Genomic DNA, 18,124 nt, shown 5'->3' with positions numbered 1-18,124 from the left:
AGTAGGAGCCCCAGCTGCTAACAATGCCTAAATCACTGTGAAGAATGGAAATATTTTGCTGGTTGTTTCCAGTACAGTCACCTCTAATTTCGATAGATTTATTGTCACCAATGTGTTCTTTTGTCTGGCAACATGAAGATGATTGTGTTTGTCTACCGCACGGAGATATTTCCAGTTAATGTGGCCCACACTAGTTCTGTGTTAAGATTTTGATTTTATAATTTACTCTGGGCTAAGGCAAACGTTAATTTCGTGATAAGACCTTATTATTTGAAAATGTGGCAAGTAAAAATCCAAGTTTGAGAAAATTATATGAATTTTCCACAGGCGCATCATGGACTTTTATTCAGTCACTTGAGCCCTCCAACAATGGAAACTCATTGGGAAGGAATACAGCAATACAACTTCAAAAAAAAAAGTCAAAACTCTGACCAACAACAGTAGTCAACTAAGCTGCTATTATAACCTGAATACACACCTTTCAGACTGGAATGTGAATAGTCACAAATATATCCTCAAATGCACATACATCGGCAAACATTTACCTGATTATTACTGGCTGTAAATTTACTACGACCACTTCCAGATCTGCGCTCAGAGCTGACGGTGTTTTCCATTTCTGTCAACAGTCTTAATCTCCATCATGTTAATTATTTTATTGCCTATAAACATCAACCACAGTTTACTAATTGTAATGAAACTTCTTTGTACTGTTGTAAGACCTAAATAGACAGGTTTTCATGAAAGCACCCATAATGAGATGCCTTTACCACCGCCGTCAGTCACAATGGTTATTACTGATGTTGTTCCAGCAACAATTCTAATTGGTTTACTCTTATTAGTTGACACAGTGATGATTTATACTACAATCAAAACAACAGTGGCTGCTGCAACAACTCTGCAAATAGCTTCTGGGACCACACACATGCATTTGTATTTCCTGAGTAGTGTGGTTCTCTTTGAGATTTCATCTTGGATTTGTTGGTCAGCTTCAGTTATTTTCCCACACTGATAATACTGAGAGTCCATTATAATTTTTATAATAATAATGTGATCGAATAGTATTAATGTTTGACAAGCCAAACCTGATCAGGTGAACACACACACACACATACACACACACACACTTCCAACCAATTGCTCATTATTACTGGTATGATCATAGATAATATATATTTGGGAAGTATTTACATTTCTGACAATTGTGCATTCTTGTGGTGTGACATTAGATTCATGTAAAACTATACTAATTACACAATTGGATAATGTCTGAAATTTTCATTCTTGTCTTTGCCCAAGAACTGTAATACAGACAAGTGCATCTTTGTTAATGTTGCTAAATGCAACCATGGGTTCAGATATGAATTGGACTTCTTCTTTGCAGAAATGATCTCCGAATGTTGTTATGCAAGGTGATGCAGTTGTTGTTGTGGGGTTTAACGCCATTTTTCAGCACACGATAGGCTATATATGGTGGCCAGTATTAATGGTGGAGGAAGAACCCGGGAAAACCCCGGAAAGAACCACCGACCCACAAGAAGCTACTGGCAAGCTTTCTCACATACCCATATTGGCTGAATCTTAGACTCGAACGGACGCAGGCAGAGGTGAGATGGCAGTGATCCGTAACGAAGAGCGCTTTAGACCACTCGGCCACTCAGGGCCCCAAAAAGGTGATGCAGTAAGTCAACATGTTAATGCAATAACATTTATGAAATAATTAATCTAATCTCCAGAGATGGTTAAGTGAACTCCATATACTGTATCCCTTAATTTCATTCAGCAAGTAATGACACATATTGCATACATGTCAAAGATGTTTAAAATTTCTTAACACATTCACTGGTACGCAATATATATGCTATTAAAACAGAATATGTATTTACTAATATTTATAACAGACCTCAACCACGATGAAATGAATAAACATGATATAGCCTCATGCACATTTAAGATATTTAGCTTTTTCAATAATATGCACAGGATTTGAAATACCTCAGAGACTATTATCTGCACTTCCAGGGCTGTATCATGAAGGAAAATTTTTACATTGCCAACTCACTCTTTAAAAATTTGTTGGCAGACTCGGTATACTCTAGTAACTGTTTCCTCATTAAACTTGTAGTGATATATTTCTTACGTGGCAAGCTCCTTACCCTAGTCATCTGTTGAAAATTACCTATTTGTGATGTGGTCTTTAAATCTATTTTATTTAGTGATATATTTCTTACGTGACAAGCTCCTTACCCTAGTCATCTGTTGAAAATTACCTATTTGTGATGTGGTCTTTAAATCTGTTTTATTCAGTGATATATTTCTTATGTGACAAGCTCCTTACCCTAGTCATCTCTTGAAAATTACCTATTTGTGATGTGTGTTCTTTAAATCTATTTTAAGTATTCTGAAATGAGGCCAGAGAAACATTAAGTAATACCGCTAGAACCAAACTATCTATCACATTGTTCATTTTGTATACCTTTTAGTATGGCTGACTTGCACATACAAGTTAAATGAATCTATGTGAAATATAATTTGTAACACTGAGGATGAACAAATAAATGAAAAATAATGATATATCCCTCTCACAGTTTCAATGGTGAGGAGATAACAATGAGACTCATACTTTTAAAAGAGGCCACAAACAATAACAAATGGACAAACCAACAAGCTCTGGGGTAAGAATTCCTTTGTCCTTGAAGTCAGACCATTTCTGTGTGACGGCAATGTCAGCAGGGCTGTTTGACTGAGGAATATTTTCAGCATGACTTTCTGGCAGGTTAGGATGAGCATTGATGAGGAGTTTCAGGGCATCAATCAACCACTCTGGGTCCAACACAATATTGTCTCTCAATACTTCAATGCTGAAAAATAGTATTTCATATGATGTGGAATTAAGTAATGATTCTTCTCTATGTACAAGTTATAATTCACTTGGTTAGGAATTAGGTAATGATTATTCTGTTAGTTAAAAACAGCAGTAATTCACAGGATTTGGAATTAAGGAATGACCCTTTTCTATTGTATGCAACAAATTAGCAACATGTTATATGATTTGGAATTAAGAAATGACTCTTTCTTATTGTATACAACAAATTAGCAGCATGTCATATGATTTGGAATTACGGAATGATTCTTTTCTATTGTATACAACAAATTATTAGCATGTCATATGATATGGAATTAAGGAATGACTCTTTTCTATTGTATACAACAAATTAACAGCATGTCATATGATATCTTTTCTATTGTATACAACAAATTATTAGCATGTCATATGATATGGAATTAAGGAATGACTCTTTCATGTGATATAACCTAACTTTCATGCTTAAGTCACTAAGTCAAATGAGCTGATCTTTGTTTTGCCCTTCTGTTTCTGACTTCAATTTTCCGAAAGGATAATAACAATTAATACTTATACCTACCTACCTACATACATTATGTTCACTGTAGATCAATTAAATAAATTTATGTAAGTTCTCTTTCTGATACATAAATCAGAATAAATTATTCACAACTTTACATGCTTTAACAACATTATGATCTGAGTAAAAATAATTTAAATTCATGGCCACTCTTATTACTCTGTACCATCATTTATTAAACTAAATGCCATTCAAAAACATATTTTCTGTCATGTACAGATAACATTTGCATTCCTAGAATTTAAGATTCTTCTATATGCTCATAACTAACCGCATCTTTTGTGCAGACATTTGATATTTAACCTTCTGAACCCAAAACTGGGAGGTTACTTCCATTTGTCATCAACGTCAATTATTATAGGTTTCTTCCTTATGCCAAGTCAAAGTCAGTCTAAAGTCTGGTAACTAATATGGAGAACTAAAGTTTCTGTGCTGAAACAATATCTTCTGCATTCACAGTGACACTTATTTTGTGTGACATATGTCCAGCTGTGAATGCAAATTCACAAATGTAATGAAACTGTGCAGGAAGAATGGAAAGATTGGAATACAAAGCTGCTAAGTTGTCTATTACTGCTATGATCATTAATATATATATATATATATATATATATATATATATATATATGATTACTTTCGCTGCATAAAAGAGACAATGTATGCAACCAGGTGACTTGATTTGTTAATTTTAAAGAATATACACCTACATTATATTCCAGATCTCTTCCTGCCCCTGGTGATGATTTAAACACTTCGACACTATTCATAGTCACGCCCTTAAAGTGTATACATCTACATTATATTTTGATCTGTACCTGACCCTGGAGAGATGTTCTCAACTCATACACATCGACAATGTTATTAGCCACACCCATAACACATATGTACCCACATCATATTTTGTATTCCGGTTCATGGTGATTAGCTCCTGAGTTGTAGACTTGTCTTAATCAAGCTTTTAAAACTAAACAACTACATTATATTACAAGCGGAGCTAATCTTTGCAGTTACCATGGATCCATCCAGTTCCTCACCCTTGGGCCCAATTCAGACACTTATAATTGAGTAACTGTGGAAACCACTGTGATCCCTTCAAAGGGAGCAGCAGTAGAACAGTGGCTAAGACTAGGGACTTCTGCTTGTAACAATGTTATTGTAAGTCCCAAACTTTCATCAGCCTTAATCAAGTAGCGAATGTTCCTGGATCATGTGTGATTAATAACCATCTTAGGTATGAGTGAAACAATATAGTCAGGGCATAAATTTAAGAAAATCCTTTAAACATTGTTAATATTGCACTTATCTAAATATGTATAGCTTCTATTTATTCTAATAAGAATTAAAGATTGATACAGAATGAACAAGTATGGTTAGGTTTAACTTAATTTGTTGTTATTTTTTCATACACTTGTTATGTGATGCATTATTTTTCAGCTTGATTACTAGAGATTGTTCAATTCCCTAAGAAGTTTTATTTTGCTAATTTATATCTATTTTATTGCAATTTATGACTCGTATATGAGAACACTATATTTTTCTTTTTTCTTTAAGAGGGATAATTTAGCAAAAATTCTGCAATTCATAACAGACCTCATCAAAAAATACTTCTCTGCTTTTAAAAGAAAAATTGGTAATTAATGTATGTTTTTTTATCAAGTATGGTCAAATTAAATTCAATGACATTCAGCAAGAAATTGTTACAAGATTGTCTATTTATTATAATGATGTATTTCATAAATAAAAGGTATTCATGCCAGGATGCTTTCTGTCAGATATAGTCCAGTCCTACTCAGGAGTCTTTCAGCAGTTGTTGAAAGGTATCAGTATTTCTTTCTTTGCATCAGTGACCATGTTTTCACTCAACGGTTGGAGCACTGTATTCATTATTTTGGGAGAAGATGTCATTTGTTTTTGGTATTTTGGTTGCTTTTTTCATTCCTAAGGTGTTTTCTTTCAAGGTTGGTTCTGATCAGCAGTTTCAGAAAAATCATTTAATTTTTTGTTGGTGTTTATAGTAGCAATTACCATATCTGATGATATGTGTGCAAAGCTTGACTAAAATGACTTCAACAGTTTGAAGACTTATACTCTGAAAACACCTCCACCTGCCAGTTACATCATACAGGTATAATATAAAGTGTGCAGCCCTCATTAGAATGGGATATAAAGTGTGCAGCCCTCATTAGAATGGGACATAAAATGTGCAAACTTCATTAGGATGGGACATAAAATGTGGAACCCTCATTAGATTGGGATACAAAGTGTGCAGCCCTCATTAGAATGGGATATAAAGTATACAACCCTCTTTGTACAAACCTGATTTGAATGGGATGCAATGTGAGTGACCCTCATTAGAATGGTATCTAAAGTCTGCAACCTTCATAATGATGCTGCTTTTGTTTAAAATTTCAGGTCGATTAAGTGAAGTCCTGATCTTGAGAACTTAACTGGTGTTGATGGGTTGAGCTTTGGCAGTCTATGATAATTATAAAGCTTTAACCAGTATTGATGGGTTGAGCTTTGGCAGTCTATGATAATTATAAAGCTTTCATTTGAATGTATTTGCTTAAAGGGGATCAACTCTAATTCTATTTATATATAAAGTTGTGAGTACTGCGTAGTAGCTTGATCTGTGTTCAAGGTCTCAATTATTGATCACAGGTATTGACATTAACTTATTCAAGCATCATAACCATACATATTAAAGTCCATCAAATTAATGTTTGTGAAGGACAAGGAGATCTGAATGCTCATGTATACAACATGTTGTAAGCATGCCACCCATCCTCACCCCAACTGTTAACCACACTCTGAAACCCGCTACCCTGTGCCTACCTATGCTGCAGCATATGCTTATGTACCCTTCACATATTAGCTACTGATGGAGTGTTGGGGCCTGGTAACTTTCATTTTACTGTATCTAGGACACCAGTAGTTTCTGATGCCCTAATTTTCATCCTAAAGCAAATCATCTCGTTTTTTAGTCAAGTTTTCATTGCAAACTACTAAATTTTAGTAAGACTTGCTTATTGTTTCTTCTGAAATTTTGAAGTCTAAATATTTTGGAAGAGCTATCTTATCTCACTGATTCCAATCCTCTTTCTCTCAGTATGGATGAAAAAGATTACTATCTACTCATATGCCAAATTTTCCTTCATTTTAATGGCAGTTTTTATTGGTTACATCATGTTGAAGAAATTAAAGTTAAATGCCTTTCCCATGGGTACACTGAGGCAGATTAATTAAGCTGACCTGGTTAGGTTTTCAACCGATGCTTTAGCAATACTGTGCACTAATGAAGGCAACTAGAATAAATACTTGTAAAAAGATTTTGTTCGTGTTTACAGCTTTGGCAAGTGTTTAGGTTTCATAAATGTGCTCCACAATTTTAATAAAGTGCGATGAAAATACCTGTATCAGTGATTTTGCATCCTGTTTGGAAATGATGGCTTAAACTACTAATAAGAAAATTTACTGCAAACATGTATTTGCAGCATTAATACCATTATTATACCGATACCTGACTTATAATCTTACTTGAAGTAGATGATTGTTCCTGTTTCATGCAAATATTTAAGAAACAGATCCAATTCTTCACTTTCTTTTATTTGGACAGCACCTCCCTTGTTTAACTCGTCCACGGTACTGCGAGAAATCACCTGCAATTGCAAGTTTACAACGCACTTGTTTAGTATGCATAATTTATGAATAAAATATTCAACTGCTTTACAAATGTCGTTTTGTGACACTGTTATTACATTATGTAACCACCACTTAACAAAATATAGGATGATAATTGACCTTGTCAATATTTACATTGATGTATGCATTCTAATTTGATCTTGCCAGTATTCAATTAGATATGGGTATTGTAATTTGACCTTACCAATACTCAGATATATGTAGGTATATTCACTGAACTTTGCTGATTTCTGACTTAGCTTACAGTTTAGCTGGATCACATCAGTAACGAGTTCTGCAATGATCAGCAAATGAATGTGTATGCAGGAGGTTACATTAATGACCTTGCCAGTATCCAAGTGAAATTATTACATGGCATGATCACATAAGTGAGCTGTTGTACTTCCTGCATCCATCAGCCACTGCATGTGTAGACATTATTCAAGGAATTTACGAGCAGGCTTAATCAGCTCAGTTGTCCATTCTGTATCCATCAACAGCTGGACATATATGTCACAAGCTACACAGGTGAGTTTACCAACATTCAACAAATGGATGTATATGCCAGATCCAACACTGAGGACCTTGTCAATATAAAAAACTAGCTTATAGCTTTGGTTGATCACCTAAGTTATGTGTCATGCATCCTGCATTGATGCTACAGACTACATTGTCCAACATCAACAGGACAATGCATATGCTAAATACTACAGTGTCATACATCCACCACCAACAACATGTGTGTGCTTCACACTACAGTGTCATACATCAAACATCAACAACAGCATGTGTGAACTACAAGCTACATTATCAGACATCAAACATCCATCAACAACAGCTTGTGTAGACTACTAACTGCAGTGTCAGACATCAGGCATCCATCAACTACATCATGTGTATGTTTCAGACAACACTGTCTGGCATCAAACATCCATCAATAATAGCAAGTGTATGCTACAGACTACAGTGTCAAACATAATTCTTCCATCAAGATGAGCTTGTGCACACTACAGGCTATGGTGTCAAAGATCAAACAGCCATCAACAGCAACATATAATATGCCAATAAGAAGATATTTGTTTTGTTCTAGATACAGTTCACAAAAGAAAAGTGATGAATGCCCCAACAGAACACAAAATTGTGCATAATTGCTGAGTTGTTGTCTACCCTTGTTATCAAATACATATTATACGCACAACTCATTTGTGAAACATAACCAAAATCATGTAATTTTTTCTGATTCTAAATCGAGGGTGATGATTAATATACATGAAGCTCTGTGCCAAATTTGTTACAAGTTTTAATAACATTTGCATTTCTAGTTTAAACGTTGCTCATAAACAGGTTATGGATTTCATTTTGTGAATAAAATTGGACTAAAGTTGTTGATGTATGTGGATTATTAATTAATTATTATTACCATAACGAATTATTAATTAACTAATTAATTAGTATTAACCAAAAGGGAACATTAAAGCATGCTGTTGTTTCATATTTAAAGGGTATTTTTTTCTTCTTCAAATGCACTTGTATTTTCTTCCAAACTGAATTTAAATAAACAAAAACAAATATCAAGTAACAGTGGCAATTTACAGTCATCAATATACATACTGGTACTTCACTGTATAACTTCATGTGTATCATCTTGCATGTGTGGTTTAGTTGCCTGGATATTTTAACATACATACTGATACTTTACTGTATGACAATGTATATCATAAAATGTATGTTTGGTGTAGGCACCTGGACATTTCATTTTAATATATACACTAGTGCTCCACTGTATGACTTAATGCATATCATAATGTTGTATGTGTGGTATAGTTACCTGTACATGGTATCTTAACAGGCATTCTGTATACATTACTGTATGACTGAATGTATATTATAATGTTGTATGTATGGTGTAGTTGCCACGATATAGTATTTTAATAGACATAATGGTACTTCACCGTATGACATAATGTATATCATACTATTTTAAGAAAAGTTTATTTGCCTGGACATGGCATTTTAATACACGTACTTGTACTTCACTGTATGATGTAGGGATATCATAATGTATGAATGGATTAGTTGCCAAGGCCTGTACTTTGTACGTCTTTTGATGCTGAATGAAATATCTGTATGTTTCAGATGGAAAACAAAACTATTTATTGTCATAAAATATATTTTTTAATGCAATAAATATTATATCAAAATTTTCAAGACATGAAAGAGCTATTAATCATGCTATGAACATTGGCCCTTGTGTTCCCTGCCCAATGGAAATTAGGTCCCTTATCACAACTTAGTAACTGTTCATAACCCAACCTTCAAGTAAGTATGCGCTTACTTGACAGTACAAGGGGAGTTAATTCATGTATTCAGCCTCGAATTCTTGAATCTATCCTTACCCTCCTAGGGTTATAACTTTCCAACCACTGTGATCCCCAACAAGGGTAGTCATGGTTGCTCAGAGATGTGGGTGCAATTGCCACCATTTCCCTACTGAAATTTACTGGGTTGTTTGCAGGTAATTTTTTTTACAAATCAATTAATATGAAGTTTTTAAGGGAAAGCATATTATTTTGAGGGATGTCATCTCTTTCTATAAAAAACTACAATTACAAAAATATATTTATATTAATTTAAAACTAATGGCACTGAATATGTGAAATGCCATAAATTAATGCATTTACATGTGAGAATAAAACAGCAAATAGTTCTGGCATATTACTATGGGAATATGGGAATACCATTTTAAGGTGTGTTGTTGTTGTTATAGGTTTTAACACCATTTTTCAGCACATGATAGGTTATACATGGCAGCCAGTATAAATGGTATGCATATTGGCCATAAGGATATGGATTGGTTGATATATTTGGAGGAATATAAATTGATTAGATAGACAGTGACTGGAAAACATGATGGATATATATTGAGTAGATAGGCTGATTGAAGCAAATGGAGGGATGTAAATTGATCAGCTGGATATTGGTGTGATATGACGGATATAAATTGATCAGCTGAATTGACTGGAGTATATGGATGGATATACCTTTATCAGATTAATTGATTGGCATACCTGGTGGAATATAAAATAATCAAACAGATTGACTGGAGTAACTGGTGGGATATAAAATAAACGAATTGATTGGAGTACCTGGTGGGATATAAAATGATCAAACGGATTGATTGGAGTACCTGGTGGGATATAACATATGCATGGGATATAACATAAGCAAACGGATTGACTGGAGTTCCTGGTGGGATATAAAATGATCAAACAGACTGATTGGAGCACCTGGTGGGATATAGGGGGTTTCACAGTTAGTATCTCCCCTTGAAAACACTAGAGGGCATATCAGTGCAACTCACTTCCGGATAGTTCAATCAATTAAGATGGCAGATGTAGATCAAGAAAATGTGACAGACCGCTCACATTATGCAACCAGGATTGATATTTCACTATCTTAAAAAGAAATTCTATCAATATTTGATCAATTATTTTTACATCTTTTTTTTTTCTTCACTAACTTGCGCTGCTCCCAGCTTTCAAATAAATATTATTTGCCCATTTCAGAACTTCATTACTACCCTATGCTCTAGTTTGTATTATTTCATTGTGCGAAAGTGTATCGCTGCTTAAAAAGTTCTTGCAATTTATCTTGCTTGAAGAAAATAGAAAATATGTTTATTTGTACAGATTCAGTCAGAGCATTTAATGGAGGCTGAACGACGAGAAAAACATTATAAGATCTTAAAGTTTTTCTACTATTGATTTAGACTGTTGCTTTTCTATTAATGTTCATTATATTTTTCATGAAATAACTTGAGTATTTTCAAAATGCACAAATGTCAACCACGCTTGAATAGACAGGTGCACGTACGAGTCTCCTTGATGATTATTTTAATTTTATTTCATTGAACAGTTGCAAATTTTAGAGCATACAATTTGGAGAAATATCGATGTTAGACACACTATGCATGTATTGGACATTTGTGGCTCTCACCTGTCTGCCTGTATGTCTGTATGTATGTCTGTCTTCTTTCATCTGGTGCATGGGTATGTATATCCTCGAATGAATGTGTGTTCGCATACGTATATTACATAAACACACCTCTGGTTAAAAACGAGTATAAAATGATGCTAAGTTAGAAAGAATGACTGATAGATAAAGACAACAAATATGAATATTTGTGAGTATCCATTTATTATTGACTTGTAGAGTATGTTCTTATAAGCAGTCTCTTTTTTTAAATCATACTATTTGCAATTGTACATCCGGTCACGTGGATCAATTTTGATTTAAAAGGCGAACCAAAGTAACATGACGGAATCTGTGAAATAATTGGATCTTTAAAACTTACATATTTGATGCAAGGAAAGTTAAACAGAATTAAACTAATTTTAAGAAGGCTGTTCTAGATGAATTTGCTGGTGGCAATCAGAAATGTTGTCTAAAGACCCCAGCAAATTAGAGAGTTATTACGTGTCAGCATAAGCAAAGAAAAATCATGCTGAAAGTTATTGCAGGTACTGTCCAATATTTGATATTTCAAAAGTCAAAAAGAAAATGAAACAACAAAAAAACATCATTGGGCATGTTATTTAATCTAAATATTGTACGATATTAACACCCAAATATGAATATATATTCCGTCTGCATTAATTACACTCATTTATCGTTATGATAGCTAATGTAATTATTGCTTTGTTAAGTTCCTCTGAATACATTAAAATACTGTGTTCCATTAAAAAAAAAAACTTTTCTGGTTTAAATATTCAGCATTACAAATCAGATGACGTATCGAATTCGTGTTATAATTTTCTTATCGAACTTATAACTTTCTTAACACGTGTTATAAACGAACTATTAGCCTTGCGAAAAAAATTGAGAAAGAAGGATATATCAGCATATGAAAAATGCAAATTGTTGAGATTGTTTTTGTTAAAGTTATATAATCAAAAATGTGCAATAAATGTTTAAAATCGGAGAGCAGAGTGAAATGTTCCTACAAATGTATCTGAAATTATGGATAATGAATTTATATTATCAGGTATGGACAGTGTATTTAATTATTTGAAATTATTTAAGTATGGAAAGTAAATATTATTTAATTATCTGATATATCGTAAGTTTGGACACTGAATCTAATTATCTGATTTAATGTCTGTAATTATTCTCCTAGTATGAACAGAAGATGTTTGACATATATAATTGATTCATTGGTTTAACCATAATGATCTGCAGTACAGCTAAGATACCTTCCCTTGTTGACTTTATGTTTCGCTAACCAAGTGTAGAACGGTGAACTATCCGGAACTCAAATTTTTTTGTGGGCACTCACATTGGTGCTAAGGGAGGTAATTTTAGATGCTCAGTAACTCCGTTGCAACCGTGAAACCCCCTATAACATAAGCAAACGGATTGATTGGGGTACCTGGTGGGATATAACATAATCAAACGGATTGAATGGAATACCTGGTGGGATATAAAATAGTCAAACGAACTGAATGGAGTACATGGATGGATATAAAATAATCAAATGGATTGATTTGAATACGTGGATGGATATAAATTGATGCAATGGATTGACTGGAGTACCTGGAGGGATACAAGTTGATCACATGGACTGACTGGACATATCTTTGAGGGATATAATCAGACTGATTGGTTTAATTACTCAAAGGGATATAAAGTGATCAGATGGATTGACTGAAATACTTGGAGAGACATAATGTAATCGACTGATTGTATTATTTAGAGGGATATAAACTGATCAGATACAAAAGTTTTCTGTAAAGACATGTAACTGCAATGGCTAATTTTATTTAGTATCAATCATTTGGTTGTGGGGAGTTTTGTTATTTATGACAACAGACTGTATGGGCCTTCTTAGGCCTAATTAGTATTTGCTTTTTCATTATCATCATTATAAGTTGTTGAAGTTTTAAGATCAACTTAATCATTGTCTTTTTAAAGGGCTCCTAAAGAGTCAGAACAATTAGGTTGTGATCTTTACAAGGAAGACATATTGTGCTAATTCTACTGTATTACAGTGTCAGATATACAGAATTTAAGGTGGTGATAGTTTGTGGTCTTAACAACAAGTTTCAAGCTTGGCTATACACGGCAGCCAGTATATCTGGTACAGTGTACAGTGTGATATCACATCTGGTAGTGGAAGAACCTAGGAAAACCCTTCGAAGAATCAACAGCAATGAGATGCTTATGCCTTCTCACACACATACAATATAACTGATGACAGTGCAGTATTTCTAGAGTTAATCATGGTCGGATTATCATTAAAATATCTGGGTTTCATGTACCAACCCTATTGTGTTCATTTATATGTTTTTTAAAGTCCATAATTAAAGGGTAATTTCAGCAAGACATGCAGCCAATACGGGTTGGAAGGTCTGTTTAAAGGTCATTGAATATGTTCAGGTTCAAGTGTGATATCACGTCATCAGACATAAATTAATCATTAAAGGTTCAGTAAAACAATTAAATAATAGGTAGCATTGTTTTCATCAAATCTTTCTACACTAGTAAAGTATAAAAAATGGCAGATATCATTTTGCCGAAATCCATCTGTTATTTGGAACATCTCTCTGAAGGTGAAGTGTGAGCAAAGTATCATTTTCATTTTGAGACAATCCTCTATGCACCATGTGCATTACGACACTAAAATGAATTGTCTAAATGAACTCATCATCATTTAAATTCTTAGTCAACCATTTCTGAATGAATATTTGCACACACATTCAGTTATTATTAAATTAAATATGGTCATACACTTTGGTACTTTACCATCATGATCTTTGTTGTTCTCTCTCTCTCTCTGTCATATATGTCAGTTCATAAATTTGATAGCAGTGCCTACCTCAGGTATTATATTTATCAAGTTGTTTACACTTTACCATGTCTTTAAATTTCTGAAATTTTTTCTTAACTGGCCAACCATAACAAGACATTCTCAGTAAATTAGTTAATATTGTCAAGACCTGCCGACCTTATTTGTAAGGAAGTTGATAGTTTTTGCATAATTATCTGGAAGAGACTGAAGTTTACTGTACAACAATTTACAGGAATTCAAGAAAAGACCATTTCGTCTTTTTAACTGATATTTTTGAGCAACAAGATTTTCAAATAAGCAACTGTGATGGCCATACTGGATACATAATCTGCACCATTTTCAATTAGGACAAACTAAACATCATTAGAAGACTTCCGCTGAAAGTCCCATGCCAGTAACACCTTCCATTTATAATACCCCAAAACTTACTTAAAAAGTGTCATAACAAGAAGAAGTCATATCAAAATTTTCAGGATAGTTGCCCTAAGGCCATACTTGTGTAAGTATAGCTCCATGCCAACCTTTATCTTGGGATTAAAACACTTGATGAAAAGTAAATTATATGGTGGTTCAAAAGACATCAGACAGTTTATAATAATACACAAAACCTTAACATGAAACAAGCAGTAAAAACTGAATCAGCTTATCTATTCTCATATTTGAACAATGTCAGAATCAGGCATCTGTTATAAAAATATCACACACAAATCTCAAAACAATGAATTGCAATTTTGTGTATATACAGCACTAAAAAGCATTCGCGGTTGAAAGTTGGAAAAACCACAATATGAAAATTAGGCAAAAGGTCTAAGGGGGTGAAGCCCACCTGGAAGCAAATAAAGATTAATGTTGACACCATACTTTCCTTGAAAATTGTAATTGAAGAATTCAAACTTCTCGTGGGTCAGTTGTTCTTCCCGGGGTTTGCACAAAAAATAAGGCAACAAGCAAAAAAGTAAAGGAACGCTGTTCACACAGCACTACACCCCATACAATGATTTCAAGAATATTATATTTTTTTGAACATATGGAACATATAAAAACGTACCTACCTACCTACCTAAATTGCTGGTACAAAGATGGGTATATAGGTACATATATATATGTGTGAGTGTGATTTAGATTTTTAACGTAGCTTTAAAAACATTTCAGTCATATTGTTATGATGTCTGCAGTGTGACAGTTTATAGTGATGTCTAGCACTGGGGCATCATGCCGCAGACATGTAGCATGATGTCCCACCCAGTCACATTATCCTGACACCTGGCCGACCAGTCCTAAAACTAACCTCTTAATGCTGAGCACCAAGCAAGACAGCAGTTAGTACAATTGTTGTAAGTCTCTGGTATGACTCGGCCGGGGTTCGAACCCGCAACCTCCCACATCCAAGGCGGATGCTCTAACCACTAGGCCACTGGAGCGGTACATATATACGTAGATATATAGATAGATACATGCATGCATATGTAAAGTATGGCAGACGGACACACAAATGTCATTTGAAGAATAAATTATATGTAAATAATTAGACAACTCTCAATTTAACTAAAAATCATTATTTCTAATTCTCTTTGTATATGCTTAAGGAGAATAAATTATTCAAGATATGAAACAGTTCAGCCTTTTACCAAATAATATTTGTACCCTGATGAGATAAGCAAATTGTGATATAGCTTAATACAATTTCATTGACGAGCCCCCATCTGGCCATCTATCATCCTTACAGGAGCTATTTCTATACTGTTGCAAGCCTATTCACACCAGTATACATCCACCATCTGGGGGGTGCGTGGCCTGGGCCTGACGTCCCGCTTGCCAAAGGAAAGTGAAGCGTCTCTCATAGCCTCTCCTTCCCAGGTGTAGTGATCGCCGCAGGACCACTGTCTCGCTCTGCGGGGCAGGAGGTTACTTGCATATGGCCTCTCCTACACTATTGTGTCCACAGCAGCACCTTCACGCGGTGCCCCCGTTTTAACAGAGCCTGCTGTGTGGCGCGACTGAGTACCCGGCGGTATAACTGGGTGGGCAGACTGGGCTCATTAGCCTTGGCACGCAACCAGTCTAAGAGATGGGAAACTCTGACCCCAAACCCGGGCAGATGAAGCTCGTTAGCCTTGTCAGGCAGTTCATCTAGGAGAAGGAAACTCTGATTCAAAACCAACCAAGTCCCATCCATTGGATTATGGCTCCACTGCCTTGTGGATATCTTCGGGAGAAGGAAAGGCTACGGGAGTAAACCCAGACAGAAAATCAGGAGTGGAGCCCCTAAGGCGGCTGGGGGTCGACTACGACCTCCTTCCGGCAGCTCCTGCATCCAAACTGGTGCCAAATGTCATGCTCAGCATTCCTTTGGACCCCACCAGCAAGGACGAGAGGGGGATCCTGACGTCTGGGCAGCCCAGGATCTCCATATTCCACGCCCAGGCTTGCGCCCTGGAGAGGACACTCCAGTCTCGCTACTGAGTGAGGAAACAACACGGAAGCTGACAGTTTACGGGTTATAAGTCCCACCCGATTGGCGTAGGGAAGGGGCGCCACGGGTCAGCTTTGACGGTGGGAGGGATCATCGTGTCCCACTGGCCAACTATCGCCCGCCTCAAGCCGGGCAGCCCCCGGTCAATAAGGTGTTGACCCGCCATCGTCTGCCTGCTCCAGTGGGTGTCTGGAGCTCAGTGTGTTGTTCAGCATGACAAGCAGACGGTAATTCCACACCAGACAAAAGAAACAAGAAACCAATAAAGAAGACTCCAGCTCTTCGATTTGCAAGCTGGAATGTGCGCACCATGTGTACAGGCATCTCCGACGACCTCAGAGAAGTGGACGACACCAGAAAGACGGCCATCATCGATAGAGAACTCACCAGACTAAATATCAGCATAGCTGCCCTCCAGGAAACCAGGCTCGCCTCTAGTGGCTCCCTCAGAGAGGAAAACTACACCTTCTTCTGGAAGGGTTGAGAACCTGAGGAGCCCCGTCAGCACAGAGTGGGCTTTGCCATCAAAAACAATCTCCTGGCCTCGGTTGAACCTCCAACAGGGGGCACTGAGCGTCTCTTGTCCATCCGCCTCACCACTACTTCAGATCCTGTCAACATCATCAGTGTCTACGCCCCAACCCTCACGTCATCAGAAGACGTGAAGGATCAGTTCTATGGGCAGCTGGACGAACAGATCAAAGGATGTCCCAAAAATGAACCACTATTCCTCCTCGGCGACTTTAATGCCAGAGTAGGTACGGACCATGAGTCCTGGCCTACCTGCCTCGGATATCATGGCACTGGAAAGACCAACGAAAACGGCCAGAGACTGCTGGAGCTATGCACCTACCATGGCCTGTGCATCACAAACACCTTCTTCAAGTGTAAGCCACAACACAAAGTGTCATGGAAACACCCCAGATCTCATCACTGGCACCAACTCGACTTGGTCATCACCAGGCACTCTGCCCTTAACAGCGTCCTCTCCACCAGAATCTACCACAGTGCAGACTGTGACTCCGACCATGCCCTTGTGAGCAGCAGAGTGCAACTACAGCCACACGTGCTACACCGCACAAAACCAAAAGGATGTCCTCGCATAAACACTGCACAGATGTCAGTCCCTGCCAAGGTGGAGGAGTATGTGTCTGCCCTGAACAAGGCTCTCCAGGACCTGCCTGAGTATGACGCTACAGCCAAGTGGAACGCCATGAAGGGTGCCATCTACAGTACAGCTATGTCAACGTTTGGCAAGAAGGAACGACCCAGCCAGGACTGGTTCAATGCACACCTATCAAGGATGGAACCACAAATCGAGGAGAAACGAAAAGCCTTCATAGCTTACAAAAAATGCCCTAATGAACGGACGCTTGCTGCTCTCAGAAGTGCCCGAAGTAACACCCAACGCATTGCTAGACAGTGTGCGAACGAGTACTGGCAACAACTGTGTGAAGGGATCCAGCGCAGTGCCGAGTCCGGACACATCCAAGGCATGTACAGTGGCATCAAGAAGGCTCTAGGCCCTACAGTGAAAGGGGTCGCTCCCCTGAAATCCCTGACGGGAGAGAAGATCACAGACCGTGGGCAACAGATGGCCAGATGGGTGGAGCACTACTCAGAACTATACTCCAGAGAAATGGCAGTCACTGATGCAGCCCTCAGCAGCATAAAGAATCTGCCCACCATGGAAGAGCT

The 18,124-nt window shown here is 36.6% G+C and overlaps 1 protein-coding gene across 2 annotated transcripts in view; it reads right to left on the bottom strand.

Annotated features, from left to right (window-relative positions):
* Positions 1-18,124, bottom strand: part of LOC149771360 (uncharacterized) — a 61,584-nt gene that overhangs the window by 30,096 nt on the left and 13,364 nt on the right. For both annotated transcript variants that reach the window (XR_016418310.1, XM_089948552.1), the window contains exons 3-4: positions 6,963-7,084; positions 2,662-2,861 (exon numbers count right to left, since the gene is read on the bottom strand). Coding sequence is in view for 1 of the 2 variants with exons in the window: in XM_089948552.1 (XP_089804678.1) it covers positions 2,662-2,861; positions 6,963-7,084 (322 nt within the window). In the remaining variant the exon portion in view is untranslated. The remainder of the gene's footprint in view (positions 1-2,661; positions 2,862-6,962; positions 7,085-18,124) is intronic.

Source organism: Sinohyriopsis cumingii, unplaced genomic scaffold (assembly GCF_028554795.1).
Source record: "Sinohyriopsis cumingii isolate HCF-2022 unplaced genomic scaffold, ASM2855479v2 utg001923l, whole genome shotgun sequence".
NCBI classification, from domain to species: Eukaryota; Metazoa; Mollusca; class Bivalvia; order Unionida; family Unionidae; genus Sinohyriopsis; species Sinohyriopsis cumingii.
Note: the sequence above shows the minus strand (reverse complement) of the source record. Positions and strands in the feature narration are given on the sequence as shown.